General features: G+C 34.5%; 1 protein-coding gene across 2 annotated transcripts in view; it reads right to left on the bottom strand.

Annotated features, from left to right (window-relative positions):
• The window catches only part of ci (transcriptional activator cubitus interruptus), a 150,598-nt gene that overhangs the window by 42,869 nt on the left and 89,565 nt on the right, over positions 1 to 18,164 (bottom strand). For both annotated transcript variants that reach the window (XM_089739468.1, XM_089739469.1), the window contains one exon: positions 3,752 to 3,876. In XM_089739468.1, coding sequence (XP_089595594.1) covers positions 3,752 to 3,876 — 125 coding nt within the window. The remainder of the gene's footprint in view (positions 1 to 3,751; positions 3,877 to 18,164) is intronic.

Raw genomic sequence — 18,164 nt, 5'->3', positions numbered from 1 at the left:
ATTCAAATCTAGACCAAGCAGAATATTAGAAAACATTGGAAACTTAAAACACCCTAGTAAAATTCGCCACGAAGTTGCTGCACCTTTAGCATTATGATTATTTAATGCAACCATAAGACTTCATAGCTCTTCTTCAACCTCACGCAAAGGAATCATGTAAAATCTCCCACGGAGAAGATAAAATCCACTTTAGACTAGGTCCCTCCGAAATAAGTATGTAAGTAAGTATCACATAATTTTAAGGTCGTAAGAAAACCTTTCGTTATTCAAACACATGCCAATTTCAACCCGTGACTTAAACACGCTCCGTCTCTTAATAGCCACATTTACGTATCTCCAATCTGGTGGCTTTCGTTCGGTTTTCATCTCAATAATATGTATGAATAAAGCTGTTTTTTCTTTGTAATGTCAATTGGATGGAATTGAAACAGTCGTGAGTTCAAATTCTAATTAACACCTTAGTGTATAGATAAATTGCTTCGATATTGTTATACCTTCGGTTTTCCTATTGGTTAGGCTATACATACATCGTTTTGGTATGTGGTTTATGTCCGTTGGCTGTATGACTATATCGCCTATGAAGGACAAAAAAAAAACTTTTTAATAAATAAAGCCGTTTTTTAATTAATTATTTCCTCAACAAATTTTCCAAGTAACCAAATATTTCGTGTAAGTGATTGTAATCGTTTTGGTGAAATATCAATTCGAATTATATATGTGAACCTTTTCTGCATTATAGCTAGCTTATATTTTGTATTGCTATGTGTATTATTTGTGTTACTAACCAGTTTCCGACATTACAAATACCGTATTTAGAACTTTGAATAACGCTTATTTGCCTGTTACATAGACGCGAATTTCAAAACATCAAGAATGTTGTAGGTCGTTTACAAAAATCGGAAATTGCGAAAAGAAAAACTATTACTCAAGGGAAACATTAAAACATTCTTAAAACCTACGACATGCAAAAGCTTAAGAAAAGACGATATTAGTAATTTTGCCCCGCAACAGTGATGAAAGGATTCTACCGTCCTTCTCAATCTTCATGCCTTTTTGTGTTTTAATTTATTATTAAAACTTTTATTTAATCATTTTAAGAACAATTCCGTCTGCGCATGGGCATTCGATATCGTTCAGTTTAGTATTACAATATTTATCAGCAGTGTAACGTTGCATTCAATTCACAGACGGACAAGGTTGTCAAAAGAATATTTTTTTTAATATTTTTTTTGCTAATATTTAATAGATAAGTGTTCATCATTTATATTTCACGAAGATAGATTCATGCCTTTACCGTTTTCATCGTATGTCTCATATGATATTGTTTGGAGATTAGGGCATGGACCATGCAATTTAATTAATTTAAGCTCTAATTATTGCATGTTGTTGTTATATAGTATTTTCTTTAGTATTCGTGAGCTATAGACGTAATTAAAACGACTTTGACTTTAAATAAAACAAATTGATCGACTGCAAGATACTTATTTATATATAGTTCGTTCTGTGTGAAATGAATCAACAAATAATATTTTTTGTAGAATAATAACTAGACTAATTGTTACAATATCCAAATGACGACTGGTTACTTATTAGTCTTCCTCCATCACAAAATGAAATGTAAATTATTTAAAATTTCTGAAAAAATACATATAATAAATATAAAAATAGAAACTGAAAACTTTAGGTAATTACAATACTTAATTGTTAAAAAAAATGTTGTCCCTTGTCGGGACTATGTAATAATTCAATGAGAATATTACCTTTTTTAATGTAGACTTTAGGTAATGTAATAACATATTTTTTACTAGTATTGAAATAAAATACTCCGTTCATTAACATTACATTATAGTTGCAATACTTTCTGTTAATGACAACCCTATTACCGAATGCATTTTACAACGGACTTCAAGTAGATGTGTTCCTTATCGCTGTGCTATGTTCTCATAATGTTCGAATTACTGCATCACTTACAAATACCTTGAAGTAATATAAAGCTTTTACTTACTATTCAAAATTGAAGTAACAAGTATCAGAAACTGATGCTTGATAAAAAGTAAAGTGATATTAATGGTAATTTGGTATTTTTCTTTGCATCAAAAGCAAAGTTACCGTGATATCTATGTTTGTAACGGAATCTTTGAACATGATTTTGACCCCCTTCAAAACGTCGGATTAACTCGAAATTTGGTATACTTATTAAGGACCAACGACAATTCAATATTAAAAAAAATTGAAATTCAACTAAAAAATGAAAATATATAATAGTTTAAAAAAACTAACAAAATATGCTTTTATAGAAAATCCAACTAAAAAGTAGAAAATAAATTTTACTAAATTTGAATTAAAAATAGTGTAAGAAAAAATGATTATATTGTAAAAAAAGGGTGGGGTGCATAGTATCAGTAGTTATAAATATTTTATGCACAGATATGAGTAGAAGGGTTATTTTGATAATATCCTGAAAAGCAACCCACGCTTTTTTACAATTCAAATTTATTAAAATTTATTTTCTATTTTTTAGTTGAATTTTCTATAACAGCGTATTTTGTTAGTTTTTTTAAACTATTATTTATTTTCCCTACCTATTCTAGTAACCTTGAGGGGTTATTCTAGATTCACCGAGCTAGTGTAACCTCGAGGGGTTAATCTAGATTCACCGAGCTAGTAGGTGAGCTCACGGGGCGCAAACCGGGAGTGTTGCTAACAATAACCAGCGTGGCTCATCAGGGTTATTAGATACACCTTCGAGCTTTAAATCACAACAGAAGACTCTCCTCATATACTACTTTAAGAAGCATATCTGTCTAGCATTTGAGACCTAATATCATGAAATGCTTTAACTTATCATTCTTCTTGCCCCTTATCCCGCGTTATGTGGAGTCGGCATCGCATATCCTCGTATAATACTGCATAGGGATGTAGCATGAGTTTTACAACATGCCTATCTCCAAACCTCATTCAAATCTATCTCCACTGATATATTCTGGAATTCTGTATTGATCTATCTATTTTGGCAGCACATGTTTATTAGGTTTTTTTTTTGTTACTGGAGCCCATAGACATTTACAACGTAAATGCGCCACCCGCCTTGAGATGTAAGTTCTACGGTTTCAGTATGGTTACAACGGCTGCCCCAACCTTCAAGCCGGAACGCATTACTGCTTCACGGCAGAAATAGACGGGGCGGTGGTATCTACCCGTGCAGTCTCACAAGAGGTCCTACCACCAGTAATTACGCAAATTATAATTTTGGGGTTTGATTTTTATTACACGAATAGCTGACCCGGCAGACTTCGTAGTGCCTCAATCGATAAATAAAAGACCTAAACTTTTGTATAAAATAAACTTAAGACAAACAAATGGAATCCGTCCCACGGCGGACACATCAAAGGGAAAATAAAATTGTAACTTTTATTTAATTCCGAGTATTTTCATATTTATCTACCTTTTAAACCTTCTCTGGATTTCCACAAATAATTCAGGACCAAAATTAGCCAAATCGGTACAGCCGTTCTCGAGTTTTAGCGAGACTAACGAACAGCAATTCATTTTTATATGTATAGAAGAAGAAGAAGAAGATGCTATTCCTTCACCGTGGAAGTCCATCCTGAACACTTGTTGAGTACGCATTTCATTATACTATATACGAATGCACCGGACGTCTTATCCTTTAGGCCACGACGACTTCAAACTTCGACAGTTTTGGTTATAAAATATATACATTGATGTGGCTATAGTAGCTTTATCTTACCTCTTAAGGTGTTAGCACCGTACAGGGGATGGTCATAGGGCACTGGGCGGTAGGCGGGGTGGAGCGCAGCAAGGTAGCTCAGCTCGCTAGTGGCTCCGGCCGCCGCTGCCGCTGCTGCAGCTAACCTGGTTCCAAACAAAAGTTATTCATTAATGAATTTAGTAAGTACTGGTGGTAGGACCTCTTGAGAGTCCGCGCGGGTAGGTACCACCACCCTGCCTATTTCTGCCGTGAAGCAGTAATGCGTTTCGGTTTGAAGGGTGGGGCAGCCGCTGTAACTATACTTGAGACCTTAGAACTTATATCTCAAGGTGGGTGGCGCATTTACATTGTAGATCTTGTCTTGTACGTTGTCTATGGGCTCCAGTAACCACTTAACACCAAGTAGGCTGTGAGCTCCTCCACCCACCTAAGCAATAAAAAAAAGATACTAGCAATTTAATATGTAAATTATATTTTTCATTGTTGGTTTAGAACACAATGACATATTAGGTTTGTTGTTTTTGTCGTATTCTCGGTCCGAATATTTGACGTTTGAAGGCGATCCTCAAGGTCTAGCAGTGGGGTTCCATTGGGCGTAAAAAGCAAGGCTTGGCCCCGTGTCGGCGGCATCATCGAACACTTACAGTCCATAAAAACAAATGAAATCGAAATTTTAGTTTGTATTGCCAAAATACCAGCTTTCGAGTCCTTTTTAATTGAATATGCAATTTCGAAAAGGGCACATGTCGCGTATTTTGTCAAATACGTTTTTTCATATACATGTAGTTTTGAGGCTTACCTACACCCATTTTATAATAATTCCGGTGATTTTCAATTGCTAATTAACACTAAAATATATCTCAAAAGTTAATATTTTAAAACACTGCTTCAGAAAATAATCAGTTTTTTCATTTCCTGAACATTTTACATTTTCAGAGATATGCCCTTTTCGAAATTGCATATTCAATTATAATGTGGGGAAATATACGACAAAGGGAAGATCTTCCACCGAGCGGGTGATATTGCTCGGTAAGCCCATGGTCCTGATGTTGTTGTTCGGAACTTGTACATACGCAAGCTTACTTTGAAAATGGCGTAAGCGAGATTCAGGCATTTGTCAAATATCTTGTGTTGTATGATGGCTACCGCCACAATAAAATTAGAAACATAGTGTTGTAAAAAAAAAACATTTTACTGTGTGTTAATTTACTCTGGCTCTCCGAAACTGCTGTAAAGATTACGACGGACCTTTTACAGGCAAATACGAATGCTAAAAAGAGTAAGTTAGGTTTGAAATTATGAAAATCGGATTCTAATAGGAAGGAAGATTATTGCCAAATCGTGGCCGGGCATAGCGGTTTTAAATAAGCATCGTATTTGTTCTTCTGAACTTAATAAGAATCAAAAGATTTATGTGGTCCGTTTGATGTTTGAATCACCTTTTAGATTTTTTTGCGGAAGGGCATTTTGCAGATTCTCAATTATGGGTATCACTAGCACACTATCTGTTTCGGGCGCAAGATAATCACTTGTTCCGGGAGCACAGCTGTTGTGGAATTATTATCTCAAAGTTTTAACGGCATTATAATAAGAGTTATATTCGCTTCAGATTATATAGTAGCTACACTTATCAGCATTTTAATATATTTTTTTCAAAATTATGCATATCTTTAAACAAGGTCAGCGGGTACTTGGGGATATAAAATGCCTTTGCCTCCAAAATTGTCAATTCTTATCAACTTACATTCAATGACTGAAGTTGATAGGTAAAGATGTGGCTTTAACAAAATCGTTGTATATGGCACTGAAAACATTAATACAATGTAATACTATGTTTTTCTATTGCCCTTGTAGGCAGACGAGCATACGCCCCACCTGATGGTAAGTGGTTACCGTCGCCCATGGACTTCAGCAATGCCAGGAGCGGAGCCAAGTCGCTGCCTATCGTAAAATTAGATGAGTTCTAAGTTTGTTATTTCCAATAGCTTCTATAAAAGCATTTTTTTCTGATAATGCCATTTGCAGTAGCAATGTATGCGTTTATTATCTTGCCTACGAATAATTCGAAAAGCAAACCCGCAACTAATAAATATTACAGAGAACTAAACAGAGCAAAATCGCAGAACTAACATAATGAAGCAATAATATTGAATCGCAGCGCATAATAAAATTATTAAACAAATCAAGCTTGTAATATAGCGACGAAGGAAATTGTAGGGTGGGCTCAGTGGAATAAAGAAATTATCCGACTTACCGACCACGGCCGAGCCCAAACAAAGACGTCCCTTTCGGAAAAAGACCAAAAAAAACATGGCGGCCAACAAAATAAATAAAGCAAGTGCAAGAACACTCGCGTGCCTTCGCCCTGCGTGACGTAAAATGACCTATCTCTTTCTTCCACACTCGAGCCGAGCTCAATACTCCGAGTGCGAGAGAGATGAATAGAACACAAAGTATTTCCTCGAATAAGAAAGTTTTTCAAACTGTTCCCTCGATGTGAAACAAGTTTTACAGATTTCGCGAAGACACGCGTTTTGATTTGACGACTTATTTACGTTTCTTCGACTTCAAGTTGAATGTATTATTTTTCTCTGAATATATTTATTATACTTTATAAATCGGAAGCATGCTTGTACATTCAAGATGCATTCAAGATATTTATAATAACAAAGAAGTATATATAACTATAGGAAATTAAAATATGACCTCAACATTTAACGGTAAGACTTTAAGCTTTTAACTTTAAAAAAAGCATATACAAATATAAACTAAAACGGATGAAACTTATGATACACTTAATACATATTATTTAGTACACGGATGCTTAGAGAATAGAAGTACACTTTATATTATATTATTGACACTGTCTCAACAGACACGGATCTGACTGTCATAGATACAACATTAAAAAGCCGCAATAGAAATTATTTCAAGAATTCGAATGAGCAACAATCACCGTTGCTTACCATCAGGTAAGGAGGGCCGTGTGCATTTCTGTCATCAATAAAAAATATAAAAATTAAACGTATCAATACATACCTATCTTTCAAAAGCACCTCATATTTGTGTCTAAGTGTATATAGTTATGGAACCACACGTAATTGCATGTACGAGAAGCGTTATTTGGAATAAAAGTATACAACCTAATTAATAAGCCTCTTTAGTTATAATTAAATGCTCTAGTCATAACTAGAACAGCCGATGTGTATCCGAGTGTCAGAGGTCAACACTTCGAGACAAATACCGATTTATTTCAATTTCTAAAACATATTCGTGGACAATTTACATGATAAAGGAATTACATTAAAAATCAAAAGCTTAGAGCGTAATATGACCCCTAATATATGTGCCACAACATTCCTGCCTTTTTTGTGACTACCGTTACACAAAAGAATTGCCACTTTGACTATTATCACTATACTTTCTACTCAGCCAGATATTACTTAAGACAATTCGCGATTAATATTAGAATAGTTAGCTTTCACCTTATATCAATAAATACTAACTTAAAATCAATATAAGGCTTACTACCGTCTAAGTTACCGTGCAAGCAACTCAATCATTGCTTTATGAATGTTTCATGAAAAACCAGTTAGCAATTACGTTGGCTTGTGACCACAAACGATCCTCGCAGATTAGGTCTTTTTGCTGAATGACCAATTAGGTATTAGTGACTGCCACATACGGTTTGTCGTTGAATTGGGTTTTTTTTTGTAATTCGTTCTAGATTAAACATTTGAGGTTTGTGTCAGTCAGTGGGGCTTTTTACGCTTTTATTGCCATAGTGGTTGGATTGACTGGAGCGTAAATATGTTACAACGGGAATTCCGCGAATTATCTTGAGACATGAGGTCGAAATTTTGACCTCAATTGTATCGTCCGCTATCCCACTGTTCGAACAGGAATGTCTGAAGTACCAACCTGGGTTTGTTCACAATAGAATGCTGAAGAAATTTGTATTTTTTTTGTCGTAGATTAAGCAAGTCATAGTGCAGCACAGAGACATTTTAGTAATATAATCAATATATGCAATTAAAAAACTTGAAAAACACGCTTAAATATCAAACCGAACTAACAAATGATTTCAACTGTTTTTATCGTGTTGATACTGGTCAAGATACCCGAGGAAAAGTCATAAAATTATTGTACTGTCATTGATCCTTGATGCGTGAGCAAGTTTTTTCAAGTTCTAGTTAATCTAGTTACTCGTGCGTTTTGAAGTCGACGACAATGACGTAAAGCTTTAAAGCTTACGTTGCAGACATACAAGCATACACAAAACTCCACAGACACAACCCACTGAGTTTTTCCCCGGATCCTATCAGTAGGCCGATTTCAGATCCGGTGCGAATCATTGCTTTTGCTAGGGCTGTTGTTAGCAACATCCTCAGGTTAGAGCCCCGTGAGCTCACCTACTTGTCAGGTTACGCAGATATAACCCTCAGATAGAAATAAAAGACTAATAAAAGCGCGTCAAGAACGAGCTATGAATAAACTAACCCATAGACACAGCTCACTGAATTTCTCGACGGATCTTCTCAGTGGGTCACGTTTCCGATCCGATGGTAGATTCAGCGAAGCACTGCTCATACTAGAGCCAGTGTTAGCAACACTCCGGGTTTGAGCCCCGTGATCTCACCAACTAATTCGGTGAATTTAGAATAACCCCCCGAGGTTAGAAGAATAGGTAGGAAAAAAGAACAAACATGTATCGTGCTCACTCTGCAAATCATCGTTCGAAAAGTCGGAATATAAATCGAATAAAATTAAAAGACAGTCAACCGAGAAACGGTCTTTTAAACTCTTGTACTCTTGCCCTTCGTCAGACATAAATTTCAAACACAAGATTACTCGAATGTTAGATAAGTCGAAGCAAGCCCGTGTCTATTCTAAGCTAGGTCAAATACAAAATTACAATTAGATATTTCATGATATGACATCCAAATCGTTATATCAGACACAAAACGTTTAAAGGTTTCCGCTTTCAGTAAGATATACTACTTAATCAGGATTTCACGGGCTCCTTACCCATATGTGTCCAGACGGCAGATTTATTGAGGTTTAAGAAAAAAAAAGTTAAGCCTCTTTCGATGCCTCGGCGAGAATGAACACGATGAAATTTCGTACGACCACTTGATATATAGGGTGTTTTAAATTACGATCTCGAAAAGCTTTAACCTAAATGCTTTTGCAGATTTCATTTTACGCATGTGAATTTTAAAGCTTTATAGATAAAAAAAAAATTAAAACTATTAAAACACAATTATAGCCAATAAAAAAATTTCTTTTATTAGCAATAAAATTTATACGTCATCCTGTTAAAAACACATAAACACGTGTACAAAAAAAACCACAACTTAATCACGATACATCAATCGTTGATCCGAAATTATGAGTCAACGGAACAATAAAAACGAGTAAGTGGCATTTTAACATGAATTTATAATTAACAAGCATAGAAAATTCATCGTGTTAAAAAAAAAACGATTTAAAATGAGTCACTCTGTATAATGGCACGTCCTTCCGAGAAGGGACTAGTGGTAACCGCGGGGGCACCCTACGGTGGGAGTATTGTTTGAAACACATATTTCATGGTCACAGTAGTGGGTCTCATTTCGAAAGTCTGGTTTTTTATTTCGCAAATCTTAGTTTGAATTACTAGTATCGGTTTTTTTTTCTTTTACATTGCTTAGATGGGTGAGTGAGGTCCCGGGCAACCTAATGTCAAGTGGTTACCGATGCTCACAGGCATTCCAACGTGAATGGCACCACACGCCTTGAGGCATACAGTCGAAATTCCAACTGAAGTGTATAAAGATTGTCCCACCCTTCAAGCCATAACGCATAGATCGTTTTCACATTCCGCACCATGTTCAAGTATTTTCTTTTATAATGGAAATTAATTGAGAAGTTTCGGAAGTTTTTCGCAAAAAAGCTTCGACACTTAACCAGTATATGGTTAAAGGCAATTGTTTTAACCATGAGTTACAAGTTGCCAGTCTACTGCCAATTAAGAATACCACAATAAGTAAATGAGTACAGTAGAATGGGATCGACTAAAAAGAATTTGCCCCCATCAATCTCCTCTCTCCGTACACAATGATCACGAAATAAGAATTCGAGAAAATGGATATTCATACACAGTTGATACGTCCTCCCTGTGATCTCTAAAAAGCGAGAACAATAGCCTTGTTTTTATTAGCATGTGACTTATGTCTACATATTGTCTATTAGTCTGCAATCAGACAACACGAGTCAAATTTATACCTGTTGCATACACAACAAGAATAGTGATGGACCTAATTTGCGCAATAAGTCGTAATCAACCATATTCCACGTACGTAAAGATTGAAATCCTTTGTGTTGGCAAACGTATATTGCTTGCTCGCCATTTATCCTTCACGATCCTTACGCGGTTTGCGTTAATTAATACGTTGATAATAATTGATTGCATTAATTGGTAATTGATGAATTGTTAATGATAATTTTACATTATACTTTAGATATTAGTAGAGTTCCCGCAGTAGTCGAAATTCGACTATAATTAATTGGAATTGTAAGTTTGTACACTATTATGATTGTATTTTATACTTCTATAATCACAAATTTCGCCAAGACTACACTATAAAAAATATTAACAAAGGCAAACAATATTTAATCTATTCTCAATTTGACAACAGACGCCAAGAACAAATGTTTGACAATAAATAGTATGCATGCGTGTGTGCGTCAAATACATGGTATGTAGTGTGTGTAATGTTTTCTTTATTGATTTAATGTATCTTTTATGCATTATTTTAAAATAATATTAGCATTGTGCACTTCTTCTCTATATTCTCTATAAGTGTGGAAAATTTTATACTCCTCCGTCCGCGCAATTTTCGTAAAAAGGGATACAAAGTTTTTGCTTCACGTATTAATATATAGATTATAATAGACAACCGGACAGCAATAATAATAAAACTAAAAAATAGCTTAGTGAATCGTAATTAAATAAAACCATTACATAATCACATTTTGTGGAGTATTAGCGTATGATTTATGATTACCTTGTGTGTTTAGCCCCAAGTGACGTCAGAGCTAATAACACGCATAAGATTAAGATTAAGATTACAGATTTGATTCACAGATTAAGTTGAATTTGATGATGTCTGCGCATATTTTTTTTATAAGTATTCGCATGTGGAAATTATTGGATTGGATAAAAAATTGGCGACAGGGCATTTTGTTAACCTCTAATGGTTGTGTCTTCTAAGTTTTGGCTTACGTTGGAAGTCAAGTTCCTAACCTGTTTATTATTCCGTCGCTGAGAAAGTGCATTCTTGATCATACGGATGATATAAAATTGAAACGCGTAGAAGATACAATTAAATAAAAAAATACCCTACCAATACTAAAGAATGCTTATAATTTAAAAAATAATCATTACTAGAGGTCCCACAGTAGTCGAAATTCGACTATAATTAATAGGAATTGTAAGTTTGTACACTATTATGATTGTATTTTATACTTCTATAATCACAAATTTCGCCAAGACTACACTATAAAAAATATTGACAAAGACAAACCATATTCTATTCTCAATTTGACAACAGACGCCAAGAACAAAAGTTTGACAATACATAGTATGCATGCGTGTGTGCATCAAATACATGGTATGTAGTGTGTGTAACGTTTTCTTTATTGATTTAATGTATCTTTTATGCATTATTTAAAAAATTATTAGCATTGTGCACTTCTTCTCTATATTTTCTATAAGTGTGGAAAATTTCATACTCCTCCATCCGCGCAATTTTCGTAAAAAGGGATACAAAGTTTTTGCTTCACTTATTAATATATAGATATTAAAATTCATGATATAATTCTGGACTGAATTTAAATTAAATTGATATCTTTCTCTCGGACACCGCATAATAGTGAAAACATTATACAATCGTAATAAAATCGAAGAAATTAGAGAGAGAGAGAGAGAGAGATAAAGAGAGAGTATTCTTTATTGTATACCAAAAAACAAATAAACAGTGCGATACATTAAACACAAAAAGTACAATTGGCGGTCTTATCGCTAAAAGCGATCTCTTCCAGACAACCATCAGGTGGACAAGAATCATTTGGAAACGAACTACGCGCGGTGTAACAATCCAGTGAAATGCATATATGTACATGTAGAAATTACATTCTCAATAATGTAAATTATAACGTACTTTGAACCCATCGAAGGAGGTCTAACTAAGCAATTAATTATCATATTTGTGTCTATTAAATACATTATTCTGTGACCTGAATGCTGACTTGGCTTATTGTGCTATTTTAAACAGTTTATCAAAATATTGTTATGTAACAGTTTTTGTCGAAATTACTTTATTTATGTCATGTTTGTATCTATTATTATTTCATAATTTGAATATGTTTTTATCAGCAGATTTTTTATTGAATAGATTTATGAACGAGCTCACATCTCATCTAGGAGCCACTAGGTAAGCATTACAATTTAAATACCGACACGTGGCTTGAGATATGAGTGATTTGTAAGTCACAGTTTTGAAGTACAATGGTCGCCGCGCCCTTCTAGTCGAAATGCATTACTGCTTCGCGGTGGAAATAAACAGGGGGATGGGAAGGAAGGATCTACCAATAAAATCAATTACGTAATAGTTGATATTATTGTGGATCCGTACAGACACTATTATCCAGCTTATCTGTGCTGAACAGACTTCAGTCTCGTGCTTTGAGTGGGTAATTGCATTACAAAATCTATGAGATCCAATAACATTGGTATTAATGGCTTTAACGCTACTGATAGAACGCGAAACGGATTTATGTAAATAAAGAGTATTAGTTACCAGAATTTGACATATATTAGAGATGGCAGCGATCGAAGGCTTCGATTCAATTACAGATTTGAAAGAAAACAAACGGAAAATTTACTCACCACTAGAACAGACAGATGCCAATCATCTTATTAACAGTTAAGTTTTATTTAAAACAATGAGATAGTTATGTAATCAACGTGATATTTTGATGTTTGTTCATTTTGGGTGCCTATTTGGGAGCGATGATAAGCATGAGACCCTTACAAAGACGAAGCACACGCATAAATATATAGTTTAATGTGTGCAGCTTATCTCCGACTCGAAAATAAATAATCAGTCTTCCGTTCATAATGGATTTCGTTAATTGTAGACGCCACAAAATTTAAAAGGTTAACAATCTCTTCATTAATGCAAGTGGTATAAACAAGAATAAAACTTTGGCCTGATTAAAACGCGACCGTTAAATTATGAATACGAAGCTACGGGCTGTTAGATTTAGCTTAATATGTCTTTTTGGTTTTAAGGATATTAAGGATTTTTATTGGGCTCGTGGTAAGACTATGGAACTTTCTGAAAAAAGTCAAAACCCCTCCGTATGGTACGTCGCAATGGTGCTGGGGCGCCTGGTGTTGGGGCGTCCTTGGTTCCAACCCAAGGAAGTTCATGATCGTTAATCTTATGCCGAATCCCTATGCATAATGATGAGAGGACATGTTGCCGCCACTCCGTAGAATGTGGGATAAGGGCAAGAAGAAGTGTGACTTCATTCATGAATTTAATGTCATCAACTGAGATTTTCTTAGAAAGATATATTATAATGATCATTGACTGAGGCGATTCTAAATACGTTTTATGTACCATAGATATAAGATTTTATTCTTTTGTCATTGTATTTTGTATCATATTTACTGAACGTGAATGATAAATGTAGCATATGATAAGTCAATGCTGCTCGCGAAACTTTCCTATTATTTGAATTAGTAAAGACTCCCTATAAAATATCAAATCTAGTAATCAATCTCAATTCACAGTAGCCCTTAAACTAAACTGTTAATACGGGATTGTGCAATTTTTATTGTTTTGGTTTTACGATACATACCGCGCCACGAATTAAAACATCCATAAACTATAGTGCTTGGGAACTAATAAAATTCAAACGTTTTATTACTAAGATTCGGGCGCGCCTCGGAATCGCTCGGTTGTATAACAGATTTATGACGTAAAAGCCTGAGCAGATATACGACAGATGTGATCGAACGGAGTCTATTCTTAATGAGCGTTTTCATCTTAGTGTTTTTATTTTATTCGATGGGTTGTCTGGCACTGTGTGTTTAGCGTCTCTTACTGCTGGACCGAGGGTTTTGGCATCGATTCCTAAATAGAACTATAGGGTCGTTTTCAAATTTGGGGTCAAAAACGAGTTATTTGATTTAATTCTCAAAACCTTAATGTTAACGCAATTATAAGTACAGTAAATCTGTTGTCACGACAACAGGCAAGTGATCCTATAACTATATATTCGTAAACACTATTAAATTAGGAGTTATACATTAAAACTACCCCAAATCTCATTCTTATCACTGGTCCGAAGTTCAAATTCTAAATTGTTTGCCATTTTTACAGTAATGCGTGTTGAAATTCGGCAATTTTATTTAATCAGTATATAACACAATAATAAAGGAAAACTAACTGGATATTAGAACATTATTAATAACAAAAGAATGGCGATTTCTAAGCTTTTAAAAAAAATCCTATTTAAATTGTCATCCGTGTAAGCGTTATCAAATGCATAAAATGAAAAATATAAATGATTATTATATAATATTATCAATAAATGAGTGCATGCATTTTTTTAATTCTGAACATGCCTAAATACAAAAAAAATGGAAAATTAGAGAAAGTTTACATTCGTGAAATCTTTACTTTTTTTGGCCGCAAAATTGAAAACGACCCTAGAATGCAGTGCTCGTCCTATTAATGAGTAGTAGTTAGTAGTATTAATGAGATAAAATCATCAAAAATAAATTTCAGTGCTAAGATTCATGCTTTCTGTCTCTTCTTGACGCAAGGAAATGAGATATGCGCCCTGACTTAAAGAGAAGGCTGGCCATTATTTTTTATGCTGCTACTTCGAACTCTTGTTCGAGGTTGGTGCTTCTATTAACGATATGTTATTTATGAATGCCGCTAACTGTTTGACAACTACTTAATCTGCAAAATTACTATGATTTTAATGAAAATACTAGTCCTTATTTCTATTGTGCCGTTTTAAAGTCTTCAAAAATCCTTAGCATTTCTTAAATAAAATTCTACATCAAAAATTAGAACATTTTTTTTTAAAACGCTTCGAATACGTTTATGGCTTTACAATTGATGTCTTTATAAATTGTTCAATGCTTTCGCGACATCGAATTACGTACAAAACAAAAGTTTACAACCTCTTCATGTGGTTGTCAAACGATTCACGATAGAGATGAGTTAGAATGATTTATATCCGACTTGTGTTCAGACTTTTATGTTAGTTTTTATGAGACCTAATTAGAATATAAGAATTGCCGATACGCGTTCAAAGGTTTTGTGGGATTAATAAATCTTGAAAATTTTTAGTTCGTCCGCCCGAACTGGTCCATAAATTACATCAATTATCTATATATTAATATATATTAATAATACACTTTTTATCCCTTTTTACGAAAATTGCGCGGACGGAGGAGTATGACATTTTCCACACTTATAGAGAATATAGAGAAGAAGTGCACAATGCTAATATTTTTTTAAAATAATGCATAAAGATACATTAAAGCAATAAAGAAAACATTATACACACTACATACCATGTATTTGACGCACACACGCATGCATACTATTTATTGTCAAACTTTTGTTCTTGACGTCTGTTGTCAAATTGAGAATAGAATATGGTTTGTCTTTGTTAAAACTTTTTATAGTGCAGTCTTGGCGAACTTCGTGATTATAGAAGTATAAAATACAATCATAATAGTGTACAAACTTACAATTCCAATTAATTATAGTCGAATTTCGACTACTGCGGGACCTCTAGTTTACATAATATCTCAATTCAATGTGGGTTATTTTCTTTATGCATAACAATCTATGGAAAGAGAGTTTGAAACCGCTGCACTGTGTAATTGAGTCTTAGACTTGTGTATCAAATTCGATGACGTCATTCAGGTTGTGATTCTATGGATTGACCTGTTCCACCATCGAGCAATAGAAAAACATTGATTCAAACAGCAGTAGTTTGGTATATTTGAACCGCGATTGACTAAACTGGTGGTAGGACCTCTTGTACTGGTGGTAGGACCTCTTGTTAGTCCGCACGGGTAGGTACCACCGCCTAGTCTATGTCTGCCATGAAGCAGTAATGTGTTTCGGTTTGAAGGGTAGGGCAGCCGTTGTAACTATACTGAGATCTCAGAACTTATATCTCAAGGTGGGTGGCGCATTTACGTTGTAGATGTCCACGGGCTCCAGTAACCACTTAACACCAGGTGGGCTGTGAGCTCGTCCAACCATCTAAGCAATAAAAAAAAAACGCTAAACATTGTTCAATAGACGTTAGAATTAATTAAGAGAGAAACGTAGGAATGTCTGGTAACACGAAAATGGGTCCATCGCTACATCTGTATCACTATTAAAATAATAAATGAATACATAAAAAATTAACATATCGTCTAAGAATAATGTTGAACACGTTACCGAACCTATTACAAACAAACTAAACGTAATCAAACAAAAAAACTATAAAATCCGAAAATGGAGTTCAGAAGCTTTTTAATCCATAGCTAGCAAAAATAAACAAAAGGACGCTGTGTAAACATTTCACCCTGAATGCGTACGGGCGTAAGAGAAATTGTTTCGTGAATAAAAAAAATACGTGTGGCACTCGGGGACTGCCGCCGCGGTAAAGCTATTGCATAGCATTTTTTATCAACTTATGCAGTTATAATTAGACAATAATAATTTAATATTAAAACAATAATAAAATAAGAGCACGCTATATTTATAAATATTAACAAAAGCAAAAATTTGACTGTCCTCTTCACATTTAGAAGCTAGACCGCGCGAGAGAGAGATGGGCAGACTTTTCATGATGCGCATGCAGTGCGACGTCACGCCACGCCCTTATTCATAAACACTACAAAAGCGCAACGTGTGAATGTGTTGAACGCGAGCTACATGGCAGTCGGAGTGGGGGGTGTTAGGTTTTATTTTCGTTATGAAAATTCTTGATTCGGTCTCCGCGCTCAAAGCCCGCGATAAAAGCTATGCAATAGCTTAAAAATAGATATTTAGAAATTTAACAATTTTTTTTCTTATTCTTATTCTAACCGTTCTCTACTGCACATCACGGTAAACCTTTATTAAATTTATTGATTCATTTCACGCCAAAAGTTTTACGTAGACGATTTTAGTGTAATTTACGATCTGTCTTCACAAACGTAGTATTCAATATATATTTTACATTCATTTGTCTCAATTATGGATTAAAATCTAGATCAATATTTACTTCCTCAAGCTATGAATAAAGAAGAATTAAAATAAAATCATCCAATTGATCAACTACATCCTTTCATAAATGAGGAAATGATCCGTCAAAATCAACTGAATATTGAGTTAAACATGTTATGTGAGAAATGTATTATTAAATAACCTATAAAATGATAAACTTCTTTCATGTGTTCTGAAAGCGCTGCGTGAATGATAGACCAGTATAGTTTGTCATTTAATCAATAGTCAAACCCTCAAAATTATAATTTGCGTAGTAACTGGTGGTAGGACCTCTTTTGAGTCAGCACGGGTAGGTACCACCCACCCTGCCTATTTCAGCCTCGAAGCAGTAATGCGTTTCGGTTTGAAGAGCTGGGCAGCCGTTGTAACTATACCGAGACTTTAGAACTCATATCTCAGGGGGGGGGGGGGATTTACGTTATAGTCTATGGGCTCCGATAACCACTTGTGAGCTGTGAGCTCGTCCAATCATCAATGCAATAAAAAATAAATAAAGTTTATATCTTCGATTTTCATAGCGTTTGTCTTGAAAAATTAATAGAATATAACATAATTTCTTTTAGCCTATGGTGATCCAAATTACAAAACATCCTGCGTCTGTACACGATATTGCCGCCGTGCGTTGACGTGCCTACGTTCTGTTTACAAATAAATCATCAAGCATTATTTTATTGCTGGGCCTGCCTGCACAACGCTGACTTCCGCTCACTGGACCTCGCCACTACCACGAGTTATATTTGTATAAAGTTAAACTGCAGACTTATTGCAATAATTGCAGAAGATCGTGCAAGAAAATTTTGATTTTGATTTGAAAAAAAATATTGAAGTTTTTGGAACGATGTTCCTTATGAGACGATGCGGAAGGGTACCCGGACCGGGAAAGAACGTCCGTAACGTAAGATTTTTATTAGTAATGCACACAGTGTACGATTTAACTTTGTAATAACGTCTAAAAAATAACTTTTTTTTTTTTTTTATTATATATTCCAAATCGGTTGTTAAGTAGAAAGTGTCTGTTAAATCCTTCTTTTATAAAAAAAAACACTTTGAATTCAATTGGTTTTATTGTAAATATCTGTTAAAGA

Source organism: Bombyx mandarina, chromosome A1 (genome assembly GCF_030267445.1).
Source record: "Bombyx mandarina strain Sakado chromosome A1, ASM3026744v2".
NCBI classification, from domain to species: domain Eukaryota; kingdom Metazoa; phylum Arthropoda; class Insecta; order Lepidoptera; family Bombycidae; genus Bombyx; species Bombyx mandarina.
Note: the sequence above shows the minus strand (reverse complement) of the source record. Positions and strands in the feature narration are given on the sequence as shown.